Here is a 22524-nt window from a genome sequence, read left to right as displayed (position 1 = left end):
GGGAGAAATGAAAAAAAGATATCTTTAGTGAAATGGCAAACCATTTGTAAGAAAGAAAGAAAGAAAGAAAGAAAGAAAGAAAGAAAGAAAGAAAGAAAGAAAGAAAGAAAGAAAGAAAGAAAGAAAGAAAGAAAGAAAGAAAGAAAGAAAGAAAGAAAAGTCTTTTCTTCAGCCTCAAGCCACATTGTCAGTTCACTGCCATTAAGTTTAGAACATATAGTCCTAGAATAATAGTAAGAGGAGTGGCTTTGTTAACCCTTGTATAATTATGATGCAAGAGAATAAATCATCTGTGTATTCACAGCTTGAAATATCAATCCTCTACTTAAAATGGACTTGTAATATCAATAACTCTCTGACCACATGCTAATTTTAGTTTCAGTATTGATTGTTTCACTTTTGCTTGTTACTGTAATATGCCTCCTCAGCCTCACAGCTTCATACCAACTTCTGTGTTCATTTAAAATTTCTGTCAACATAATTTAAATGGAAATGTTATTATTTCTTATGCATCTTACATTTAGTAATAATGGGATAATGATAAGTGAATATCCTCAAGAGAAAAATACTTATAGTCAAAACAAAAGTGATAAACCAGGTAAACCTTTTCATAGTCTATGTCAAATGCAAGAATCACATGAGAATATGATGCACAGCATGTATGAAATCATATCATGCTTTCATTCTTACATAGCTCCAACTTCAAGATCTACAGAAAATACAACCTAAAAATTTAAGCTGCAAAGGTAGTTTGCCAACAGTTTACAACCAAGAGAGTCCTTAGCTCTTTAATATAATTAGAAGCACTGAATATAAAATTCAGAGTTAGTCACATCCATCAGTTAAACTCAATGAAGTACATTGGATATTCATGATAAACAAGCAAAGTGAACATGAAAATACTGTCATGTGTTAGTGAGCATGCACTATAACAATACTTTTCAGAGGCCTCTCACCCATAAAGCTCATGTAACCAGTTAACTAATTCATTATCATGCAAAGAAGCGTTGGGTACCCTTAGCTTGGTAAATAAGTCAAAGTGGTCTACACTAACTGCTTTGGGAGATTTCTGACAATATTTCTGGAAACACAAGAAGTATAAACATTAGAAGCTCTTACATGCATTAGGTTCTGCATACTAGAAAGATCTGCAAAAGCTGGTAATTTTGAGTTTTGAGTTGTCAGATATAGTCAATGCACTAATAGTGTTGCTTGAAAAAGAGAAAAAAACTGAATTTACACATATTTCTAACATTAAATTAAGCCATATTTTACAGCCATTTTGTTTTAATAAAGTAAGCAACTCTTGATCTGTGGTATGTGGATGGGACAGGAAAAACTGATACTAAACATTGTTTGATGTTTGGATAGAGTATTTCTCTCAGCAACCTAGCTCAACTTTGCTCTGTTCAACAAGGAAAAGTTGTCTTTGCTTGACCACCAGTTTCCCTAAACATGCACCAGCTTATGAACCATGGTTTCACATTTTTAAGGCATTTTCACTTGATGCAGTAGGCCTTTGTCTGACTAAAGGAACAAAGAAGAAATTTACATTATCTGACCGTCATTCGTTTCTATCAGCAAAGCACAGCAATTAATCTCACCCAACAAATCTGAGTTAGCAGAACATGACCAAAGTGGTATTAGAAGTGCCATCATGGAGCTCTGTGACCTGCACTCTAACTAAATCTGTGGTCATGGATATGTATGTACTAAGATAATGGAATATTTGCAATAGGAATTTTAAAGTATACAACAAAAACCAAATCAAAACAAACCAAGAGTACATAGAATAATCAACCAATTAAATTCTATAATATTTTCCAATCTCCTATTATTCTTATATTCTAATATATTGTTTTGTGGGTAGAAATAAATAAAGGAGTGAACATTTTGTTATCAAAGACAAAGTAAAATACAGTAAGGTAAAGAAGGAAATCGAAGATACTGAACTATGATAAGCTCATTATTTGATACCTTGCTCTATACTGCTGCTTCTTACTGGAACTTGTGGAAGCTGTCTTCCCCTACGACTGTTGACCGATGTGTCTGTGGGAGGTGACTGAGATGGACTTCCTTGTTGGTGTATTCTGCAGATGGAATGAAGATAAAATAAAATAGTCCAAATAAAATCTGAATCAATACATTTTGAGTGGTAAGATTATTAAAATGCATATATGGAAGATGCATAAATTATATGTATGTCACACTGTCCTATTCATACAGTCCTCAATGCCTGGAGAGTTAACCTGTCTTTTACTTGGGGGAAATATTTTCAAACTCCACATTTTTCAATTTTCTTAAAGAAAACATTAGACAGGAACTGCAAACTTCAAATAGGAGTCTAAGGGCCTAGTTCACCATTGTCTCCCACTTTGTACAATCATTTCCACCTGCACAAGCAAGAGGTGTGAAATATTATCATTTTGATTGGGCAACATTTGCATTAATATCAAACTTAACATGATACAGGGCAACAGAGAATTTAGTTACTAGGATCTAATATTATAGAGGTAAAGTGGTTTGTCTGAACATTTCTTTTGATGAAGTGCGCTGTTACTGTTAATTTTTGCAGTGTGTGTGTTTGGTAATAGGTGCAAATTCTTAGAGAAGTTGCACAGAATTTTAGTACTCTTACCCAAGTAGATATTCTAAATTCATTTGCTTTGACTGTGTGGATAGATGAACTATGCTAGCAAACTTTCTAAATAGTTTGGCTTCTTATAGACACACTGAGCTTAACACATCAGATATCTGTGAGATACAAGTAAATTTACATATAAAATTCTTAAGGCTGTTCTTGGTACCATGGGATATTACCACTAAAATACAAAGGTGAAAAAAACCTTTGATTACTTAAGGTACAGTATTTTCTAAATATGTTACATTTATCTAACGTATTAAAGTTACACATATATAATTTCTCAAAGTTTGCTGTTATCTGCAAAACATTAATAAAGTTAAACAAATTACAGATGGTGACCTTTGGCATTCAATAGGCCAAATGACTTTCTCTTAACCTGCTGCTGTAAAACAAGAGTTAATGGTATGGAAATTGTATGTTATTTACAGCACGTTTTTAAAACTAAATATTTTGCAAGTTTTCATGTGTATACATAAACAAAACAATGGAAGGACAAAGCACAGTCAAATTTTAACTCTCATGTTCTATAATTGTTTAATTTCAACAGTCAAAAGTACCATCTGGACAGTGAAGATAGACGAAGTAGAGGATATGGGAGAAGTGTAAGTACCATGGAGAAAGGATTGTAGTATTGTGCCAGAATGAGTGAATGCACCGTATATACTCGGGAAAGTACAACACCACACTGACATCTGGAAGGTAGGACATGAATGCTGTGCTGTACATTTAATAGGAACCTTGTCAGAAGTGGAGAAGGTGGCGCCGACCCTCCAGGGACTAGGTGATGTATAGAGCATAATGGTCTGACACTAGAATGCTCACTCGACCTTGAGCGAGTGTGATGCTTTCCCCTAATGACTGGCTGCTCAGTTGTTCTTGGGGTTGGAAGTCCCCTTCTAGAAAGACAGGGTAGCAGAACCCTAAAACATTAGGGCCAAAAAGAAGTTGTTCAGTCATTAGCTTCACATAAATTTCCCCATGCCTCCCTCCACCACTGAAAGCAACAGGAGCCTGTTTAATAAGACATATAGTCACATTTTCATTCTGTGAAAATTTATTTATTCAACCTATAACTCTGTTTCAAAAGGCTGAACTGCAAAACCTTCACTGCAGATACATATGCCATGTATGCCTATATTCCATAAGCCACATTGATTTTAACAGGTTATTGACTAAAAATATTATCTTCATCTTCAGTTGCTTTAACAACAGAAAATGAAAGCTAATGCAGCTCTGGAACAATACCCTGATGAGATATCATCATTGCGGGGAAAATATCAAAGTCCACTTTTAACCACAGCGCACACATTTTCAAAATGCACATTTTCATTGTTGTTAAAATTTTACCTGAATGTTCACGAAGGCCCCCAATTCACTAAGGTACTTAAGCACATATGTAATCCCACTAAGCCTCTTGGGGACAACTCACGTGATTAAAATGAAACATGTATCTTGCTGAACTGGGGCCTCAATTAGAAGATATAATTCTGAACGAATAATAATGAAAACTGTATTAAAGTAAAAAATGCAGTACAGTTTATTAACGGTCTCAGTATAACAATGTAAAGTTACATATAATCACTGAACTATTAGTCAGTAAGAGATAAAATTAACTTTTAAATTAACAAATTTTGCCTTTTTATTTTTTTCTGATTTTCACAATTGTGAGACATTCCCTAAAATGCATTGTTGTTTAGCACACTTTTGAACTCAGCCTTCTCACTATTTCTATTTACAATATTTTTTTTCTGAATTTACTTATTTTTTCAGATTTCTAAATTACAGCTACAGGAACCCATTTATAAATTAAAAATGCCAGTAAACAAAGGACCTCCCATGTACTCCCCAACTCCTGAAACACACACACCTGTTTCTCTTTTATTCCTTGTGAAACCCTACTTACCAGTAATCTTTTTAGGAATAGATTTTTTTGCTACTGTTTACATAGTTCTAAAATGGGCTCTGATATGTTATTTGTAGTTTGGCTTTGGGACACCTCTAGAGAAACAATGTATTTCATGAACAACTTGAAGCAAGGATTCAACTTCTTTGCTACCTCGGAACAATCAAGTCCCCAAATTACCTATGTATAGAATGAATTTTCTGAGAATTTATGAGGCAAACATATTAAAAATCAGTGCTTTAAGTAACTTAGATTCCACTAGAAAGATGGCCTTTGCCTTCATTCACTCGCTCCTCTTCACCTCTGTAAGGGCTAGCACTTTCCTGAGGGTAGCTTGGCTCTATTTCCATTAAGGGGCAATGGTACAATAGGGGGCAATGCCCATTTTGTTAACAGAGGGCAGCCAATAGCCTCAGTCACATTAAGTAAAATGGAAATTGGCTAATTATGTCTTGTAGTGTCATCTTGGGGTGAGGGGGGGGGGAGAGGGAAGAATCCTTAATGTGATTAGAATTTAAGTTTCCAGGCTCATAAAGATTTTGCAGATTCCCTTTTAGGATAAGGACTGAGAGATCAGATATGAAGTGATACTTTGTGAAAAGTATTTGCCCATGGATGATATGGTGCTTTTATAATTTCTCATAATGATTGTCTCCTTTTACCAGTTGTTTTTGGGGCATTTAGTGCACCAGATGAAGTACATCACATGCTATGATAGCTATGCATTAGACCCACAGATCTTGAAAGGTGTGTTGTTGGGGGGTATTGATTGTCATTGCTGTGGAGACATGTCCACAGATTTTGCATATGTTATTCTGGAAGGATCTGATGCCACTTTGAGTTGGTGAGTTTCTAGGCAGCTTGCTTCTGATGATGAACTTGCTATTAACTAACCACTTCAACTTGAAATGATGTCTTTACAATATGCATTAACTACTTATGCTGAACAATCTAGTCCATCATATATTTAACTGTGACACTTGGAGTACTTTCCCCAGACCTGAAAAAGAGCTCTGTATAAGCCTGAAAGGTTCTCTCTCTCACACACATAGAAATTGGTCCAATAAAATATATTACCTCACCCAATTCGTGTCTAATATCCTGGGATCAATACAGCTACAACAATACATTAATCAAAATCAGATGTTTATTCCATGATGGACCAAGAGGTCAGAGCTAAGATTAGTTGGGTGACTAAGTTGTGCATTTCTAGACAGAGACTCCACTAGGTAGAAGGAGGAACAACTAAAGCAGAGACTGCCACACTGTAGGGCAGGGAGTAAAATGAGGCCCAACCTGGGCCACTCCTCTCTCTAGTACCTCGCTGGATCCAAAATTACACTGGGGAGACCCCTCACATTGGGGGGCAGAAGTTGGACCCAGGCAGTACCTCTCTCTCTCCCAGGGTACGTCTAGACTACATGGCTCTGTCGACAGCCATGTAAAATAGTTTACTCAGCATAGTCAAAGAAGTGGGGATTTAAATAATCCCCGCTTCATTAAAATAAAAATGGCCGCTGCGGTGTGCCGATGATCAGCTGATCTGGCACAGCGCGGCAGTCTAGATGTGGCATAGTCAACAAGGGTAGCCTTTGTCGACCGCTCCGGTAAACCTCGTTTCACGAGGCATACCAGACTGGTCAACAAAGGCTTCCCTTGTTGACCATGCTGCATTTAGTCTTCCGTGCTGTTCTGGATCAGCTGATCGTCGGCACAGCGCAGTCGCCATTTTTATTTTAATGAAGTGGGGATTATTTAAATCCCCGCTTCTTTGACTATGCTGAGTAAACTATTTTACATGGCTCTGTCGACAGAGCCATGTAGTCTAGACGTGCCCCCAGTGAGGAGCCAGATATCAGATTATAAGAATGGCCATAATAAGTCAGACTAATGGTCCATCTAGCCCAGTAGCCTGTGTTCTGACAGCATGGCCAATGCCAGTTGCTTCAGAACAAACGAACAAAGAACATATAAATGACATCATCCATCTGCCCATTCCCAGCTTCTGGCAAACCGAAGACAGGGACACTTGAACATGGTTTTGCATCCATGCCCATCCTTGACCAATAATTCCCATGAAGTTCTCCATCTCTTTCTGGAAACCTGTTATAGACTTGGACTTCAGGACATCCTCTGGTAAAGATTTCCACAGGTTGACTATGTACTGTGTGATAAAATACTTTCTTTTTTTGTTTTAAACCTGCTGCCTATTTATGTTATTGGGTAACTCCTAATTCCTGTGTTTTGAGATGTAGTACAGTAAATAACATTTTCATACTGATCATAATTTTATAGAATCTATCATATTCCCCCTTAATCATATCTTTTCCACTTTCCATTGAAAAGTTTCAGTCTTATTAAGTTCTCATAGAGTAGCTGTTCCATACACCTTATCATTTGTATTGTCCTTTTCTATACATTTTTCAATTCCAATGTATCTTTTTTGAGATGGGGCAACCGGATCTATTTCGTTTTCAAGATATTAGACTAGCATGGATTTATATAAAGGCAATATGATAGTTTCTTTATTTTTTATATTCCTTTCCTAGTGATTGCCAACATTCTGTTAGCTTTTTAGATTGCTACTGCACATTGAGTGGATGCTTTCAGAGAACTATCCAGAATGGCTTCAATATCTCTTTCTTGAGTGGTAACAGCTAATTTAGACCTCATAATTATAAAGGTATAGTTGGAATTATGTTTCCAATGCACATTACTTTGCATTAACCAACATTCAGTTTAATCTGCCATTTTGTTGCCTAGTCATCAGTTTTATGAAATCCATTTGTAACTCTTAACTCTGCTTTGGACTTAACATCTTGAGTAGTTTGGTATCATCGGCAGATTTTCCCATCTCACTGGTTACCCCTTTACAGGATCATTTATGAATATGTTAAATAGATCTGACTCCAGTACAGACCTGTCAGGGACATTCCTATTTATCTCTCTCCATTCTGAAAACTAATAATTTATTCTTATCTTTTGTTTCCTATATTGTAACCAGTTACTGATCCAGGAAAGGACCTTCTATTTGATCTCATAACAGCCTTTGCTCAAAAGCCTTTAGTGAGGGACCTTATCAAAGTCTATCTGAAAATCTAAATACACCATATCCACTGAATCCGTCATGTCCACATGGCATTTGAATTCTACTAAATTGGTGAGGTATGATTTCCATTTACCAAACCCATGTTGATTCTTTTCCAACAAGTTGTGTTCATTTGTGTCTCTAATAATTATAATAATTCTTTACTATAGTTTCAACAACTTTGCCTGGTACTGAAGACAGGCTTACTCCCTGCAATTGCTGGAATTTCCTCTAGAGCCCTTTTTAAAAATTGGAGTCCCATTACCTCCTCTCATCTGGGACAGAAGCTGATTTAAATAGTTGGTTGCATACCACAGTTACTCGTTCTGCAATTTCTAGTCTTGTTTTCTTATTACAGTTTAATTTATCTGTTTGTTCCAAAACCTCCTCAAATGAAACTACACGTGCGGGGAAGGGAAGCAGGAAACTTTGGACCTCTGGATATTCCAGCCACGAATTCCAGTCCCTGTGATTTTCTCTGTCTTGTTTTTATTGTGCTAGCCCTCTTTCCCTTCTCACCATCCATTTATTTCAGCTTCACTATACATCTGCCTTTCCTCTTATTCCCTCTTCTGTTCTTCTTACCTATTCCTTCCTTTTTCTTTATGTTTAATCGCTCCCCTTCTAAATAGCTCTCTTCCTCACCCCCAGAAAAATTGTGAAACCAGTATCCCATTTTCTGCCATCATATTGATCTCTCTGCTTGCATGTTATAAGCCTTGCTCCACTCCGTATCTGGTCTATTTAGCAATATTAGGTCATTAGATTAGATTTATGGAGGGTAGGTTCATTAATGGCTATTAGCCAGGATGGGTAGGAATGGTGTCCCTAACCTCTGTTTCTCTGGATTACCTGTTGTGATCCCTCCCTCTGGGGCATCTGGTATTGGCCGCTGTCTGCAGACAGGATACTGAGCTAGATGGACCTTTGGTCTGACCCTGTATGGCTGACCATGTATAGCTGTTCTTATTGTCTTATTGCTTTTTTGTTATCACTCATCTTATTTTTAACTTGAAAGCACATATTTATACAGTACAATGGGGTTCTGGCCTGTAACTGGGTCTCTGAGGTGCTTCAATAATATAACAACAACAAGTATAATCTACTAATATTATTAGTAAGGTGGTCAGATACTTCCCATTATAAGACTTTGTTTTCCATTGCTTATAGCTTGGCTAACTTTAATCACCTAGGCTGAAATCATCCATCGTGGGTGACCACGTCGGGATGGTGTTTTTTTGGTTTTTGTTTTTTCATTTCAAATAAAACAGTTTAACCATTTCCCAGAAAGAGGCTAGGGAAAATAAACTGGTTTGACAATGTTACAAAACTATCAATCTTTGAGATGTTCTAGTGCCTCCTACTTTGGAATGGGGGTTGCAGAGGCTACAGGACTGGGACAAGTTGAAGGGCATGGGGCAGGAAAGGTCAAGCTTGGGGAAAGTATATTCGTATCAAAGCACATTTCCCTGTAGCAGCAGGCATGGAACACAACTTCCCCAAATCTCACTATTTGTTTGATATCAACAAACATTTGTGAAACCGTATAGTAACATTTCCCATCCCCTCCCCCCCATCACAGAGGCAGACAACTCACTATTGCTATCAGTTACTCCATTAGCACAAGTGGTGAAGTATGGTAGATCTGAAGGTTCCAATCCTGCTGCTGACCGCGTGGGTGTCAATATGATGCTACATTATTGACTTTATTTTATTTTAAATTTGTTTTTTAAAAAAAACATATAGGAAATCACACACAAAAAGCCCCATACTAAAAGAACATTATTAATGTTACAAAGCCAAACTAGAGATGTCTAAATACAGATGACTATACGATTAACTGATAAGCCTGGGCTTATCAGTTAATCCAGTCAACTACATGCAATCCGCTTCCCTCACACCGCTGCGTCTACAGAGGGGGAGACAGGTAGGAGCAGGTGCTGGCGGTGATTTTAAGCTAGCTCCTTCCATGGGAGCTGCCTGCTCCCCATCAGGCTGCTGCCTCTATTAGAGGGGAGGAACAGGGGAGGCTGCTGCAAAGCATGTTCTGTATGTGGGAGGTCCAAGCTCCCCAACGACAAAGGCTGCTGCCACAGAGCAGCCTCTGTCCATGGGGAGCTCAGACCCCCCGGGGAAAAGAGCTACTGCCACCCCACGGCAGGTAGAGCTGGTCTGCACTGGGCACTGGGTTTTAAACTGGCTCCATTCGCAGACTGGCTCCTGCCTGCCACCATACGATAGCCAATAAACTCCCAGGCTCTGCTGGGCAAAGCACTTTTGTTGTTTTTGTGGCATTTAGCTTATTTTAAAGTGTATTTTGTCTTTAGTAGCAATAAATATATTACCAGTCTACTATTTCATTTATGCCTAGAGAGAACTTTCAGATGTTGAAACAGAAGTGGATCCAATCCCAGTCAGGATCATGAAGTATATTTGTGATGGCACTGAATATAATGGAGCTTTTTCATTCCCAGCATGCTGCCCAGATCTTAAACTCTTTTACTGCATCCCACCTGGAGACTAATGTTGAAGTTATACAATGGCATCAGTTCTTAATTTCTAATGAAAGAGGTGCTGTATCATAAACAATGAAATGCTGGGTCTCAAGCAATTTTTTTCTTTTCTTTTCATAAATGATGTGGCAAGCCCAGAGGTTCAGGTGCTATAAATTGCCAAACCTAGAGGTGCCAAGGCTCAGCTCTGGCATAAATGAAGCACTTAATGACAGTAATAAGAAAACCTTTTATCCCTATCAACTATTTCAACATAGCTGACTGATATTACATCATGTGTTATCTGCTGAGATATCCTAATAAACATAGGAATTAAGCCCATGTATAAAAAGGCAATGGCAGTTATACAAAATGCAGTAGGAGGTAGGATGCTGGACATCTGGTTACACTTGCTGATTAATGGGCACACATGGTAAAATGCAAATTGCCCACTAGGTGCCTCTTGCTTTCCCTCAATCTTTACTTTGTCTTTTTAAAGCAACTTTCAGATCAGCAAGATCTGCACAACAAAACTGATCTCTGATCTTGATGGCCCTGAGGAAGCTATTTCTATCCCAGTTATGGATCTTGGTGTCAATGATGTTGGCAATTAGGGGACATTTGGTGCATTGGTGCTGCTTGCCTCCTGTGATGGAGGCAGACAGGCAGAACTGATCTGAAGATAATTCTCTAGAAATCCCCAACCTGGTTCTCTTGTGGTAGAGAGAAAAGGACTGCAGCTCTAGTGTAGTATTTGCTATGGATGAGCAGTGATTATCTAGCATATTAATTAAACTGTCTAACTAATCTTACTAACCTCCCTAAACAGTACTGTTGTGATATGACACATATGATGAAATAATAAATCAGAATGTTCAGTCCTATATAGACAATTCTCTATATGAGATGTCAGATGACAGATTATCTATTAAGACATGATGTGCCATTAAGAAGCAAAAGGAAGTGACAGAATTCATCATTCCCTGGCTGCTGCTGTTTCTGCGGTAGAGTTCCCACTCCTGGGCTACGTCTAGACTGGCATGATTTTCTGGAAATGCTTTTAACGGAAAAGTTTTCCGGTAAAAGCATTTTCGGAAAAGAGCGTCTAGATTGGCACGGACGCTTTTCTGCAAAAGCACTTTTTGCGGAAAAGCATCCATGGCCAATCTAGATGCGCTTTTGTGCAAAAAAGCCCCGATCGCCATTTTCACGATTGGGGCTTTTTTGTGCAAAACAAATCTCAGCTGTCTACACTGGCCCTTTTGTGCAAAAGTTTTGCGCAAAAGGGACTTTTGCCCGAACGGGAGCAGCATAGTAGTTCCACAAAAAGCACTGATTTCTTATAGTAGGAAGTCAGTGCTTTTGCGGAAATTCAAGTGGCCAGTGTAAAAAAGCGGCTGATTTTCTGGAAAAACTGGCCAGTCTAGACACAGCCCTGTAGTATTATCAGAAAGAGGAATTATCTAGATCTTCAACCAGGAAGTCAAGGAATACTTAGTGCTATGGATGTGTTTTTAAAAGTAAAGAAATATTTTAAGATGTCCAGATTGGTTTTTATAATCTTCCTGACCTTCCCTGTCAACAAATGTTACATTTCTAAAAACAGCACTCAGATACTTTAAGTGGTGATTGTTGTCACTACATAAAACTGACTACTGCATAATTTTAAGGGATTTTAACACAAAAGAGGCCATGACGTTGCAATACCAAGCTATAAATCCATTAAATCCCATACATATCAGAACAGAGCTATTATATATGTCACAGATGTATCAAGTCTCAGATTTTCTCACAGAAAAAAAAAGGCTAACTAATTATTGTAAATATTTTATGTTTGTTTGGTGCAAGTGCTATCAAAACTTTGAAGTTGTCAGTATAGTTTAGATTTCAGATGTAGGTTAATTACTTATTGGGAGACAAATAGCTTGGTTCAGACAGAATAAACTATATCTTACATATGTGTTCATTCTTAGAATGCAAAAGCAGAGTGCATTTTATAAGCTTTTATTTGTAGCTCTCAAATGTCTAATAACATACACTATATTTACGTTCTCTGCAAAAAAAATTTCCAGTTGCAATAATTCAAATCCCAAGTGATCAGAAATCATGACTCTGCTTCCCATATTATATGAAATTAATTTACTACTCATGAAACATTTTAAAATAAGTTGCTTAGGGAAGAGGCTGTCCCATATTCAGCTTGTTGATCCTTTAGAAGGAAACAGACCACCCTCAATCTGTATATGATCATTTCAAGTTCAAATTACCCTTAAATACATACAAGAAATATAGGCCTTCCTAACATGAGAGACATAATGTTTTTGCATTGCAAATATATAATTACTATCTTCTGAAGTGCAAACATATAGGCTACGTCTAGACTGGCATGATTTTCCGCAAATGCTTTTAACTGAAAAATTTTTCCGTTAAAAGCATTTGCGGAAAAGAGCGTCTAGATTGGCACAGATGCTTTTCCACAAAAGCACTTTTTGCAGAAAAGCGTCCGTGCCAATCTAGACGCAGTTTTGCACAAGAAAGCCCCGATCGCCATTTTCGCCATCTGGGCTTTTTTGTGCAAAACAGTTTTTAGCTGTCTACACTGGCCCTCTTGCGCAAAAACATTTCCGGAAAAGGGCTTTTGCCCGAACGGGAATGTCAAAGCATTTGTGCAAGAAGCACTGATTTTGGACAGTAGAACATCAGTGCTTTTGCGCAAAATCAAGCGGCCAGTGTAGACAGCTGGCAAATTTTTGCGAAAAACTTGCCAGTCTAGACGCAGCCATAAAGCATAGGGCTGGAGTAAAAATGGTTGATATTTGAAATTTAGCAAGGGTATTCTATTCATTAAGGGTATGTCTATACTGAATTCCTCTTTCGAAAGAGGAATGCAAATGAAGATGAATGAAATTACAAATGAAGTGCGGATCTGAATTTCCTATGCTTCATTTGCATAATCACAACTGGGCGCTATTTCGAAATACCCTATTTGGAAAAAAGAAAAGCTGTCTAGAAGCGGTTATTTTGAAAGAAAACCCTTCTTTCAAAATTACTCTTAAACCTCATTTTATAAGGAGTAAGGGTAATTTCGAAAGAAGAGTTTTCTTTCGAAATAACCGTGTCTAGACAGCATTTCTTTTTACAAAATACGGTATTTCGAAATAGTGCCCGAATGCGATTATGCAAATGAAGGGCAGGAAATTCATATCCATACTTTATTTGCAATTTAATTTGTCTGCATTTGCATTCCTCTCTCGAAAATGGAAAGCAGTGTAGACATACCCTAAGGGTTGTAATATTTGTCACTCTTCAGGAGAAAATGGAAAACTCAACTTACAAGCATATAATAAAGTTCTGAGTATGCACAATAGGCATCCATTAAGCTATTAAAACTAATAAAGCATTGAACTTTTGTTCAAAACATAGTCTTAAATCTGGGCCCTATTGAAAATAATGCTAAAACTCCTATTAATTTAATTAGGCTCATGATGTCACAATGCATATGATCTCTGCCTGTCCTGGCACAGAAGCTGCTACTAGGACAAGAAAAAAATTAAATTAAATGAAATTAAATAAAACAAAAGAAAACAAACCTCCTGCCTCTAGACTAAGCATAGAAAATCATATGCACCAAGAGAAAAAAAATCAAAGATTCAGTGGAATCTGTGATCTGTGACTGCAACTTTTACTACATTATACAAATTATAAGCTTTTTATTTGAAAACAAATTTAAATTTCAATCTTTTTTCAATGCCGCTATTCACCTCTTGTAGTGTAGATAGGGGTATAGCTGTCTTGTTGACACAGCCTTACAGAAATCTCAGCAAAAACGGGTAAGCCCCCCTTTCACTCTCTCATCAAAATGTACATTTAGAACTAACTGGAAGCAGTAGAATACTCTCATTATTAAACACAAATGTTTATTTTCCTTTGCTTTCTTTGTGAAAATGTTGAACTTAGGTACAAAATTCCTACATTATTATAGCATAAGAGGTAAAAGTTAAAATCATAATAAAGGCAAAATAAACTTCTTAAAAGCAAAGTTGATATTTCAAGAATCATATTCATATTAGGTAATTGCAAATTATAGTGTTTTCTATACATGTCATTTAATTTATTTCTATTTACAAGGATACCTGAGAAAATGAATGATGTTCATTATCTCCATCTTCATATTGCTATCTAAATGTGGCAATTCTTTAATTTTTGCAATTTCAATTGTGCAGCTTTTATGTCATATATCAAGATAATCTGTTTTGCAATTATTTATTGTTAGATTCACATTTGGTACATAGATTTTTTTCACTGTCAACATTATTTTTAGAATGTAAAACATCAAGCAGAAATATCAGTGATGAAGTACAATAAAAGAAAATGTTTTACTGCTTCATCATATACATTTTGATCCAAATCCTGATCCCAGAGATCCAGTGCCAAATCTTCCAGGACTTAATGGGTACAAGATTTGAATAATTAAATGTATACAAAAGTAACTTTTAATCTTAGCCTATGAAGATTGTTTATTGGATTATCCATTAATGAAGAAAGCCAGACAACCTCTATACTATGACATAATACATATGAGGCCAACACACCAGAAGTGACAATCTTGTGACATATGCAAACTCATTAAGACTTTTAACTAAGGCAGCATGAATTTGTTCTGGGAATTTTATAAATTTATTGTTTTACAGGTGACATTTAAAGTAGCAGTAGATACACTGGAACCAATCTGATTAAGAGAGAAGGTTGCTGCATATTGTAGAATCAGTCCTACCTTTCTGTTTCAGATGCGGAGTCTTTTCTAGTCTGTTTTTGGCTGTTATATCTTTCCACTTTTCTGGGCTGCCTGTGAAATGAGATGTCAAACAAAAATGAAAAAAGAGGAAAAATACGGGAAATATGAAGAGTAAAGCTTTAATTCTGTACTATGATAATAATGAAAGAAGTGGCTGACAGATGGAAAAGTGATATTATCTTTATGAATGGGTTGCTGAATTAGTAGTTTAAATCACAGATCTTTTTCTGTTATTGCATTAAATTAGTTCAATTTAGGTGATATGAAGGCTGTGGGTGCTAAATAGCAGACCTCACTCAACACTAGGGAAGAAAAAGATAATTATTTCCAGTAGGTAGCTTGTTGCATTGCTTTTTTTAACACTACTATCACATCACAGGACTAGAAATGAACCCCCGGCCTTTCTTGACAAGAAAAAAATACAGTACTGCAAGAAAGTGCAGTTGTAGAAGGAAGAAACAGAACACTGAAATGTAAATCTGAAAAATGTTTTAATCACATTTCCAAGTAATGAAGAAAACAAAATACTGCAATAAAATCAAGTATAAATCACACTGTACATTAGTAAAACCTTGTCTTATTTTACTCTGCCAAAATTGTTAAACATATTGAACTTTTATACGAAATAATATTCTTTTTCCATCAAACATTACCTGGTTGGTATTAGAACATATGTCTGAACCTTTTAAAAAAAATGTAATTGGCTCCTGTAGATCAGTTAGCTTCCTTATGCTATTTTCCATATATATATCTCACAAAAAGCCAGAAGAGAGCTGAGACTGAAATTTTATTTGTTTCTTGCTTTCCACAGTCATTTCTTCAGCTGAGTATGTACTATGCATTCACTGGCCATATTTAAATGTTGCTATTTTTAAGGACCTCATTGTGGCCATCACACTAGTCAATGTTTAGGGCTAGGAAAGAATGTTCCCATCACTGCTAAACCTGGGTGGTTTGGCAGGGCTTGCCTTCCTCTCAGAAGCTCAGGGAGATGGTGAATATTATAGTTTTCTCACCATCTGTAAAGTGTCCAGTGCAAATACTAATTCAATACTAATTCCTAATAAACTAGACTTGGAATTAGTATTAGCAGAGAATGTCCCTCAAAGAAGGTGAGGAACAAGGCTAGATCTGGAACCATTCATCTTTATATGAGGAGAACAAGGCCCATAGATGGGGGAGGGTGAGTAGAAAGAAATTGCCATGGGGCTTGCAGATTCAAAGGGGCATGGAACTCCCAGTGCTATTGGTGCTACTGCAGCAACAGTGCTGGCTGGAGCCCTGGGCCTCTTTGAATTGCTGCTGGAATGTTACTCCAGGAGGCTCTGAAGGCCAGAAGCGGGGGCCATGTGGAACATGCTTCTCACTATCTATCTATATATTTTAGAAATATGTGTCTGTCTGTGAGTCCATTTGTTCAAGAACTTCTCCTAAATGGTAAGAGCTAGGACCATCAAATTTGGTATGCAGCTTTGTCTTATCCTAACTTAAAGCAATGCCAGGGTTTCGTTGTACCAGGAAAATGGGATGTGCCAGAAATGGCATTGTTTTCCATAACATGGAAAGGGAGGAGGTGATCAAAGGTACAGCTATTCTGCAGAGTTACCACTAAGGGCAGCAAGCACAGGTGGCAGCTATACTGCAGAGTGACCACAGGAAATTGCTGCATCAGGAACAGAGTGGCCAGCTGGGGCCAGTGCTGTCCACGTTGCTGGCCATGGGTAAGTGGCCTCCTTTCCCAAATCCCTCCCCTGTAGCCCTTAGCCGCAGCACTGGAGGCGGGGACAGTCACCAGCCCAACCACCACGGTCCTCACAGGACCATCCTCAGGGCCGAGCAGTGCAGCCCTGCCTCCCCAAGGAGACGATGTGGGGGGGTCTAGAACTGCGACCTGGTCTGGAACCCACTCAAACTCCCAACTTCCTTGCCCTAACACCTTCTTGCCCTAACCTGAACACCTTCTTGCCCTAACTTCTACATTTCTGCCCACTGCACTGATCCCCCCCAACACCCAACATTCCTGCCCTAACTCCTGCACCTCTCACTCCCCTGCCCTCAGCCCTCCCACACCTTCCACTAGGTCCCCAGTCCTGAGTCCCCTGTCCTGAACACTCCATCCTGTCCTAAATCTTGAACCTTCCATCTCTTCCTTGAATCCTGTACTTCCCACCTCCTGCCCTGAGCCCGTCCCCACCTCCCGGCTTCCTTCCCTGACTACTGTACCCCCCCACTCTAAACCCCCACAAGGACCCAGGCAACTCCAGATAAATCCTCTAATCTCTAAAAAAACTTAATTTGCTGTTTTTGTCAGTAGTTACAAGTGAGTGCCTGCTAATTTCTGTTGCTATACAGTATAGTGGTCTCATACAAGACATAGGTTCAATGCTTATTGCTTTTATGGACTTAAATGCATTTTTTACTCTGTTAGGGTATGTCTACACTAGCTCATTAGTTCGAGCAAGGTAGGCAAATGAGGGCAACCGGAGGGCTACACGCAGCATGGAGTAGGTAGTTCGAAGTAGAGATCCTAATTCGAACTACCGTTACTCCTCATTCCATGAGGAGTAATGATAGTTCAAATTAGGATCTCTAATTCGAACTAACTACTCTGTGCCGCATGTAGCTGCGGGCATGGAGTTCGGACTAAGGGGATTTAAAAATGGCGGCACCCGGGAACATGCAAATAAAGCCTGGGATATTTAAATCCTGGGCTTCATTTGCAACTCCGGTTGCCCTCATTTGCCTACCTAGCTCAAACTAACGAGCTAGTGTAGACATACCCTTACAGAATGAGGTCAAGATAACAGGCCCCACCAGTTCCCTGGCCCTTTTGTATCACTGGGGCAATTCCCAGCCCTTAGTCAATGGGCCTGTGTCAGGAAACATTTAATATCCGTCCCTCTCTACAGAGAGTGGACATCAATGTTTCCTTAAATACATATAGGTTAGTCTTGTAGGATATTACTACATAGTATTTTGTTCTGAGTAGGGATTAAGCCTCCTAGCTCCAGTCAACAGGGACACAACTTCAAAGTACTGTCTATACAGGCATTTTTAGTGTATTAGTGGAAGCCCTGCTAGCCCAAGTTTTTTGAGCCGGGCGAGGCAGTTTGTTCAAAAATGCTGTGTAGACATACCCTGAGAGGTAACCAATGCAGACTGCCTTTCAAATGAGGTCAAAGAAGAGGGAGAGATTGTTTGCTCACTGTTGCACAAAGATGGTTGACAAACTCCAAATTCTTTATTACACAGGAAACAAGACTGGAAGAGATGCACAAGGAATTGATATTGATAAAATCAACTGCATGCATTAGTCAAGTAAGTCAGATTAAAGAACCATTTCAAGATTTATATTTTAGATCTTGGTGAAAATGAGAAGAAACTCAAAAGTCTCTCCTGAAAATTATGTATACAGACAATAGAGCAAATTAGAGCTAAAATAATTCATCACAGATGATTTTCATGTTCTCCTCAATCTATTGTATGACGTATTGTTTCAGAGGTAAGAATGGAATGGGGAAACACGTCTTAAACAATATGGTACATGCATGAAAGTCTTATTAGCAGTGACTAAAAGAATGTAGTTTTTTACCTAAAATACTCACACCAAAATAAAAGCCCTAATTACAAGTTATAATCCTGCATTACAATGCTATATTTTTATTACATTCATTTTCCTTGCATAATTCTACTCCCCCCATAAGTGGCTAAATTTAAGGGGCATTCACCAGGAGAGCTATGTCAATATTTAAGATTCTTTATGTATGCTGCAGCTGCCATAGAGGACCCCAATCCAGCAATTCAGGGAAGTGTGCATTTATCTTTAAGCACCTGAATAGCCCATTGAGTTCAATTGGTATACTCATGTCTCAGACCTTAGAGGGTTTCAAAGCAGAGTAAGACCAACTTCCCCTTACTCTCAACTGGCCATGCTCAGATTATGAGTATTGCTTGGTCTGAGTAGGAGCAAGAAAAGTGGCTATTTGCCTGATGATCATTACTACAAACTAGGGATGTTAAAATTTGTTTAAACAACAGTGTAATTGCTAAAAATGTCAGCGGCTTCCTGTATACATGTGGGGAGCCAGCTGTTAAGCCAGCTCCTTACATGAACCGGCTTTCACCTGCCCTCCCATGCTACTGCCTCTGTCTCAGAGGCAGCAGTGGCAGGGAGAGTAGAAAGGCCGGTGGCTCCCCAGAAGACCGCAGGGGTAGCAGTGTTCAGGGGGAGGCAGGGAGGCTCCCTGGGAGCTGCCTCTGATACAGAGGCAACAGTGCAAGGGGAGTGGGGAGGCAGGCAGCTCCCCGGGAACCAGTGCACATCAGGAGCAGGCTTTTAAGCTGGTTCCCTGCATGTACCAGGAGCCTGAGTGTAACCATAAAGATTACTGCTGTTTGTGTATTGGGGACATGGGCATGAATAAGATGCTCCATGAAAGGGGGTGAAGTAACTCACTGTGCCCCAAGAGGGAGAAAGGGAAAAAACAAGACTGAATCACAACTAATTCTCTGGTCTGCTCCTGAGGAAAGCACAGCTTAAATCACAATTCCCTTTCTTTTTATTCTGGAGGGCTGTGATTTGCTGCTGCCTTATTCCAAGAGTAAATTATAGTGCCCCTCTCCATCTCCATGCAGGTTCAATTGCAGTGCCCAGTTCATGGGGTGAATAAGTGCGAGCTGTGCATTGAACCATGCTTTAATGCAATGTTTCTCAACCAATGGTACGAATACCATTAGGGGTACTCGAGAGAAGTCGGGGGGGGGGGGGGGAAACGTCAACACAACTGAAATTTGGAGAAAACTGAATTTTTGTTTCAAATTTTACAGCGCTTTATTATTTTTGTACTTTTTACACCCAAAAAGTTCATCGCCAGCCTGGCTATGATTAAGTTGTTTAAACAAATGTGTTGCAATGGTAGAAAAAAAAGTTGTGTGTTTGAAAACTGTAGGTACTGGGGTTACTTATAATTTTTTTTAAAAGGAGTACTTTATAAAAAAAGGTTGAGAAACACGGCTTTAATGCCTGTACCCAATATCCAGAAAAAGCACACAGGATATATGGTGGACACTTAACTCCACATTCAAATTCAGTCACTTTGAGTGCTTTATATAAAGAGGTTAAATATGTTAATATGAAAAAGCAAACAGCTATATTTAGCTATAAAGAGAATGAAAAAGCATATTAAATAAAACATTTACAACAGAGCATGTTGTCAGGGAAAGAAATTGTTCACTGTTCATAAGTTAGAATCAATAACTCATTTATTTGGAACTAAAATGTGACTTAATAAGGATACCTCTGTGTTGCTCCAGGTTTAGCACTTAGGTGGTTTATACTGTCCTGTTTTGCAATGCAAGACTCCAGCGTCCTTGTTCTTCACAAATTTTGGAAACATGGAAGTGAATTGGACAGAATGGACAGAAACAGAGAGATGGTCACATGCAGTGAAGATGGAGACATGCAGTCAAGATACATAACCAACAGCATTCAGGTACTAAGTACTGACCAAACTGTATTTCTGATGGTCCATTTATTCATATATTTAAGAGGGATATTTTAAAAATCTGTGGGACCATGGTAGTTAAAAATGTAAGACATCAGTGATTGAAAAATGTGAAAAACTGAACTATAGCACTGTAGCTTACCAATTCTCATTTTTCTCACTGAAACTAAATCTACAAATTTATTAATTAGAAAAATGCATACATATTTATTCCTCAATGCACATGAATATTCAAGTAGTATTTGAAAAATAATATTTTGTTATGAAATCCCAGCAAGATATTGTGATAAAATTTAAAAAACAAACAAAGAAAGAAACTTTCCTAAATATCTGTACAAATATTAATAGTTGTTTTGCTGCCGTGAAAAATAACCTCTCAATTATACGAAGGCAGCAAACTGACCCAGTAAGAATACTTCAAAAATTATTTTTCTCCCCTACTGCTTCTATAGAATTTAACTGGATGTTTCCACAAGTGGATATTAGTTTTGAAGTAAGAGTTTTACAATTTGATTTTTTAAGCTAAGTTTGTTTTACTTCTTACTCCTGGAGAAATCTTTATCGGTATGTTACTGTTTTTAAAAATTGGGGAGGGGCCTTCTTTGTTCATGTCTTGCTGATAAATGCTATAACTTATAACAAATACAGATATAGTTAACATGTTTCTGATATATTGGGTGTGGTTATAGCCATGTCATTCCCAGGATATTAGAAAGATAAATTGGGTGAGACACACAAAGATCTTCTTCAGCCTAGACCTGAAGAACTACTCTATGACTGAAAAGCTTGTTTCTTTCACAAACAGAAATTGGTCTAATAGAAGATATTACAGAGCCTCATGGATCCCATTGGTTGCATTTTGCTATTTCCATTTTTGCTGTGTAAATTGAACTCTTTCTTACGTACTTGTTGGACGTCCACACTGTATGGACATTTAAAGGAGCCTACTTTGCTGTAACTTCTACCGGTCAGGAAAGTGTAAACAAGCAGTATCTGACTAGTAAAAAGGGTAATGCACACCCTTTTCTGCCCCTCAGTGAGGAAACCACCTCAACTAGACTTATAAACAAAAAGAAACAAAAATCTGTCTCTGTAAGGTTTTTTATAATGTCTTCAGAAAGGAGCTTGTCTTACAATGAGAACTCTAGTATATTTTTATGACTTAAAGGTTTTTCTATAATAGTATTCCTCTTACGCAGACTCTTTAATGTATAACCCTTATTAAAACAAAAATAGGAAAACAGATGATGGGGGGGGGGGTGCACTCTATGGTTACAATCTTGAAGTCCTCAGGCAAAAGTCCCAATGACACCAAAACTAAAGATGCCTAACTAAAGATTATAGTATTAGGATGAATTGCTGTTCCACTGAAATCAGTGGCAAAACTACTGTTGATATCCATGGAGTCAGGATTTCACCTGAGGGCCATACACATTAAGGGTCTGATCCACCAAAGTCTATGAGAGACTTTTCATGACTTCAAAGGGCTATTACAGTGGGAGGAAAGAGTTGCTTAAAAATGCTTGTGGTTTAGAACTGTGTAATATTTTAAAGCTTTATGTTGAAATGCTCTCAGTTAATATTAAATAGCTGCAATAAACCCCAGCTTAGTTTTCAGGTTAGTTATAGAAAATTCCATAATAATAAAAAATGTGTTTAGAAGACAACTACTGGGCAACACTTCAAATAATACAACCGTACTTCATTCAAATGGGAAAAGATTAGTCAAGCAAACAGGTATGCAATTATGATTACTCAAATATTACAATTATGTATATGTTCAAAGATTCAAAAATATGTATCAGTGGGTAATCTGTGCACTGACAACACCATGACATAAAGCCTTATAATTGTGAAACCTAGTGGTTAATTGGCATTTCCCTGCAATGTAGCAAGGATACTTCTTCAATCTATTACAGTATTAATTAACATGAACTATTGCTTTTCATAATTATATTCCTACCATTTCCTTATTGGTTATCCTTACACATTATTTAAATTAGAATCTGCATGACTAGCCTTCCCATACTATTAATATAGATAGCATTTTAAAACACCTTTCCAGAATTCCAAAAACACTTATTAAATACCTTGCTCA

The 22524-nt window shown here is 37.9% G+C and overlaps 1 protein-coding gene across 45 annotated transcripts in view; it reads right to left on the bottom strand.

The window, feature by feature from the left end:
* RIMS1 (regulating synaptic membrane exocytosis 1) overlaps positions 1 to 22524 on the bottom strand; it is a 468693-nt gene that overhangs the window by 134029 nt on the left and 312140 nt on the right. For 20 of the 45 annotated variants that reach the window (XM_089777124.1, XM_075923725.2, XM_075923757.2 and 17 more), the window contains 4 exons: positions 20220 to 20297; positions 14902 to 14973; positions 3382 to 3564; positions 1978 to 2090 (listed from right to left, as the gene is read on the bottom strand). In XM_089777124.1, the coding sequence (XP_089633250.1) occupies positions 1978 to 2090; positions 3382 to 3564; positions 14902 to 14973; positions 20220 to 20297 (446 nt within the window). Of the gene's footprint in view, positions 1 to 1977; positions 2093 to 3381; positions 3565 to 14901; positions 14974 to 20219; positions 20298 to 22524 lie in introns of those variants that run through there. The other 25 variants (XM_089777125.1, XM_089777138.1, XM_075923762.2 and 22 more) reach the window with 4 other exon arrangements.

The sequence above is a fragment of the Pelodiscus sinensis genome, chromosome 3 (genome assembly GCF_052426305.1).
Source record: "Pelodiscus sinensis isolate ZL-2025 chromosome 3, ASM5242630v1, whole genome shotgun sequence".
In the NCBI taxonomy this organism is placed as follows: Eukaryota; Metazoa; Chordata; order Testudines; family Trionychidae; genus Pelodiscus; species Pelodiscus sinensis.
Note: the sequence above shows the minus strand (reverse complement) of the source record. Positions and strands in the feature narration are given on the sequence as shown.